The sequence below is a fragment of the Eurypyga helias genome, unplaced genomic scaffold (genome assembly GCF_000690775.1).
Source record: "Eurypyga helias isolate BGI_N326 unplaced genomic scaffold, ASM69077v1 scaffold6615, whole genome shotgun sequence".
Taxonomy (NCBI): domain Eukaryota; kingdom Metazoa; phylum Chordata; class Aves; order Eurypygiformes; family Eurypygidae; genus Eurypyga; species Eurypyga helias.
This window is the reverse complement of record NW_010252044.1, coordinates 282057-286914: the sequence shown is the minus strand read 5'-3', so window position 1 is coordinate 286914 and position 4858 is coordinate 282057. Positions and strand designations below refer to the sequence as shown.

At 48.4% G+C, this 4858-nt stretch overlaps 1 protein-coding gene across 1 annotated transcript; it reads left to right on the top strand.

The window, feature by feature from the left end:
• Positions 1-3374: 3374 nt before the first annotated feature.
• On the top strand, positions 3375-4853 carry KCNJ2 (potassium inwardly-rectifying channel, subfamily J, member 2; the record flags this gene model as incomplete). The annotated part of the gene is made up of 1 exon (XM_010152212.1): positions 3375-4853. A coding segment is annotated over exon 1 (1265 nt), but the record flags the coding sequence as incomplete, so codon positions are not given.
• Between the last annotated feature and the right edge of the window lie 5 nt (positions 4854-4858).

Here is a 4858-nt window from a genome sequence, read left to right as displayed (position 1 = left end):
TGGCGAAGGGGAAAGTCGGGGTCTGGGCTCCCCATCGTGGCATTTGCACAAGTGTTGGTTCAGAAATGCTGTGAATGCAGCACAGCCCCGTTCTTCCCTGCTCCTCCAAGCATCCCGGCACGGCAGCGCAAGCCCAGGGCTCTCCCACCCATCTCATCCCTCCCCGGGAACTCCGCGTCGGTGCCAGCGCTGGGAACAAGCTGCAGCGCTGGTCTCGCGCTCTCTCCCGGGAGGAGAGGTAGCCCGGATTAATAACCCCCCTCGTGATGCCTGAATTCACAGCTGCACGTGTGTCTGGTGCAGTGCGTTGGGCCCAATTACACAAGGATTGGGGTTGGTTTGTGGATTCTGGGTTGGTTTCTTTGGTGAGGACTGTAGGGCTGTTTCCACACTAACTTGGCATCTTTGGTGCCACCAACTGACAACAGGGTGTGTGGGGGAGGGACCACACTTGCTTTGCCTTTGAGCAGCGGGTGGATTAGCAAAATAAGCAGCACCTTTAGATTTTCATGCTGGTTTGATTGTTTCTGGGAAACTAGTTAGAAAGTCAGGGTGAAGATTTTCATGCTGGTTTGATTGTTTCTGGGAAACTAGTTAGAAAGTCAGGGTGAAGAAGCGATCAGGCAGCCCGTGGATTTACCGGGCATCTGGCAGGACCTGCTCTGACACGAGTGGGAACAAGATCAGACCCGCTGCTTGCACTGGCTGGTCCCTGCGCACGCTGCTGGTTGTGCTCCCATCCCGGCATCCTCCCTGCTCCAAGCACTCGCAAGGAAGAGAGCGAGTTGTGCTCTAAAAGAAAGACAACTATGCTGCGGTGGAGCATGCCAGAGCTCTGTTGTATAAACTTCAGATCGTCCGTGAAGGTGGCATACCTCAACTCCTTGTTTAAGGACTGTTAGAGCCCAAATTGGAGCGGGTCCGCTCCCAAGGGCAGAGCACTGACGGCGTGCAGGTAGGAAGGAGAGATGCTGTGCAGGGTACAGTAGGTAGAAGGTGCTCAGCCATTCAGAGTGGGAATATGGCAACATACGATACCTAATTTGGGTCCCAAACTTCTAAATGCAGGAAGCTGGTATTAACAATTTCAGTGATTTGTGGAATTCAAACAAATGTCCTCGGGTCAAGACTTTCGTGGGGAGAGCTGCATGTTCAGACACTAGAGACTTTACAGCTTATCTTCCCATCCACCACAAGTTTTCCTCTAAAATCCAAGAGACAAAGCAGGAAAGGAGGGAGGGTGTGTGTGTGTGTGTGTAAAAAAAAAAAGGTCCAGAATAAACTGTTTCCTAGGCTTTGTGTTTCCATCAGCTTGGAACAAAACAGACTTTGAAGGTGGAAGTTGAACATGGCTGTGATTATAGGATGTGGTTTATGAAAGTGATCGATTTGCAGAGCAATGCGGTGGTTTTTTAAGAAGTTTTTTTGCATGGAATGGATTAACAGTAATTTCGCTTCCCCCTTGTGTTCAGGCTTCTAACAAGAGTACTCTTCTGCCAAAAAAAAAAAAGTGAAAAACCTTTGTATTTTTGAGAATTATACCCTGGTGGGAATGAGAAACCCCGTGATCAAAAAGGTGTGAGGAGGTAAAAATGAATCCTTACACGGTGTAGGCAGGAGAGCCAGGTAAGAGGGCAGCTGTGCCATCCCGAAATTACATTGCTGGGAGCCGTACACAAAACTGAACCTATCAAAACCTGCCAAATTGTACGCCGCTGCAGTCACAGATGACTAATCTCGGCAAGTAGGTGCTGGGACACATTCCTGCACAACAAACAGAAGTGGGGGGAAAAAAAGAGAAGGTAGAAGTAAACCCTAAAGAGACTCTGGAGGGAAAACCAGCTTGCATGCAACTGGGAGCGCAATGTTGTTTTCTGTTTGTCACCTGCTCTTTTCCTAACAAGTGTTGGCTGACCTCATGCCCTTGTAATGTGCTTGAAGGATGTGGGAGGGCTGAGAAACTGTTTCAAATCCCTCAAGTTTTTGGAACACCTCTGCAGGGCTTTAGGGGCTGCTTTTGGGAAAGGAGATAAACTCTTGCCTACAGCTGTTGTCAGGTACGAGTCAGAGGAAGAGCCACAGAATACTGCAGCTGCTTCATGGGAGAGGTGGTGCTCCTTGGCAGCTGCAGTTTTGTTGGGTTTTGGACAAACTCAGATGAGTCTGGGTAATACTGACTTATGAGGAGTGTCATGATTTAATCCCCTGCTACTGTGGACGGTACTGAAGTCTCCCCTGACAAATGGGCAGCAGACATTCCTCATCGCCTGGGTTCAGTTTTATTTCCTCGGTGGGGTGCACGTGTGGATGGAGCAGTTGCATTAATGCACCTCTTCTCCTCTGCAGTATTTCAATCACATTTCCTGATACCCAGTACATGACTTCATGGATGACGCACTTGCTAAAAGCTAAACCTGGGTCTAAGCCAGACCTCCCTGAAACAAGTTTGGTGGCTTCTACCCTCAGGAAGAAGGTTTTGTAGCCTCTCTGCTGAGTCTTAATTGCTGACATTTAAGACCCACGGGACACTCAGAACCGTTACCCGTTGGAGACGGAGCTGGCTGCCTCGGGCTCCTGATGGGAAGGAGCTGGTACTTGCTACCAAAGGTGTTGTGAAGACACTCAGCCGGTCCTACTCCATCTTGGCTGTTGCTAGAGGCATGAGCAGCAGCAGAGGAGGATTCTCCTAAGGTTTAGTTTCCTTCCTAGAACTTAAGCCTAATGTGGGTGTAAAAACTGCACAGACCCTAAGCAGTTTGTGGAGTTGGAGTAACTAATACAGCCAATATTCATGCCATTTGCAGAGAATACACAACTCCTTTTTTCAGCTTAATTAAAAAAAAAAAGCAGCTATATGCAATGTAATTTCATTGGAATTACCGACATTTGCATTTTCCAAGTTTATTGCTTTTCTCAGTACAAATCATCTGCCCTTTTGTACGCTCCCTTGTTTGTCGTAGGCAAATCAGTCCAGGAGACACGCGTCGTAAGTCACGAAAACCCGCTTCAGGATTTCTATTTGAACAGATGGATGTCAGTGCTGATTGTTTGTTTCAAAATAAACAGAAAGCACAGTTGTAAATAGTAGATCGATTCTTTGCATGTCCAGCTTTAAAGTGAATCTTGCTTAGAGACTTGTGCGATGTGATCACTGCAGTGTTTTCCCTCGGGAAGAGGGATACCGCCTTTGTAGTAACGACGTCATCTCTGTCAATACGCCACTGTGCACATTATGCATTCCAGAAAATGCTGTCGTTAAGAAGAAGAAAACTTCCTGCAGGTCTGCAGGAGTCATTTTACTTGATTCTTTCATGTTTGATTCCTTATCCTTTTCCTCCAGGATCTAACGGGACGTTTTTCTTTCTCTTGCAGACCATGCCCTCTCTATGACGGTTGCTTGTTAAGCTAACGCTGCATGCCAGAAGACTGTCCTTGGTTGATCCAAGGGCTTTTGGGGACTCCGGCCTCTCCCCAGTTTTTCTGTGTGTGTGTGTTCCTCTAGAACTTTCAAAACTGTTTCTCCAAAGGGTTTTGCAGAAACTCAGACTGTTTTCTAAAGCAGAAGCACCTCAGTCCACAGCAGTAGTGATGGGCAGCGTGCGAACCAACCGCTACAGCATCGTGTCTTCGGAAGAGGACGGCATGAAGCTGGCAACCATGGCTGTTGCCAACGGATTTGGGAATGGAAAGAGTAAGGTACATACCAGACAGCAGTGCAGGAGCCGCTTTGTCAAAAAAGATGGCCACTGCAACGTCCAGTTTATTAACGTGGGTGAGAAGGGACAGCGATACCTGGCAGACATCTTCACCACTTGCGTGGACATCCGCTGGAGGTGGATGCTAGTTATCTTCTGCCTGACTTTTATCCTCTCCTGGCTTTTTTTTGGCTGCGTGTTTTGGTTGATTGCGCTGTTGCATGGGGATCTGGAGAATCAAGAAAATAACAAACCTTGTGTCTCTGAAGTGAGCAGCTTCACCGCAGCCTTCCTGTTCTCCATTGAGACCCAGACGACGATCGGCTACGGCTTCAGGTGTGTCACAGACGAGTGCCCCATCGCAGTTTTCATGGTGGTTTTCCAGTCCATCGTAGGCTGCATCATTGATGCCTTCATCATTGGTGCTGTCATGGCAAAGATGGCTAAGCCAAAAAAGAGAAACGAAACTCTAGTCTTCAGCCACAATGCCGTGGTGGCCATGAGAGACGGAAAACTCTGCCTGATGTGGCGTGTTGGAAACCTGAGGAAAAGCCACTTGGTGGAGGCGCATGTGCGAGCGCAGCTCCTCAAATCCAGGATCACGTCAGAAGGGGAGTACATCCCTCTGGATCAAATAGACATCAACGTAGGGTTTGACAGCGGGATAGACCGCATATTCCTGGTCTCCCCGATTACAATAGTACATGAAATAGATGAAGACAGTCCTTTGTATGACTTGAGCAAACAAGACATGGACAACGCTGACTTTGAAATTGTAGTAATATTAGAGGGCATGGTGGAAGCTACTGCCATGACTACTCAGTGCCGTAGCTCCTATCTGGCGAATGAAATCCTCTGGGGCCACCGCTACGAGCCTGTACTCTTTGAAGAGAAAAACTACTACAAAGTGGACTACTCCAGGTTCCACAAAACATATGAAGTGCCCAACACACCCATTTGTAGTGCCAGAGACTTAGCAGAAAAGAAATACATCCTCTCTAACGCAAACTCCTTTTGCTACGAGAACGAAGTGGCGCTCACCAGCAAAGAGGAGGAGGAGATTGACACTGGGGTGCCTGAAAGCATGAGCACAGACACCCACCCGGACATGGACCACCACAACCAAGCAGGGGTGCCTCTAGAGCCACGGCCGCTACGGCGGG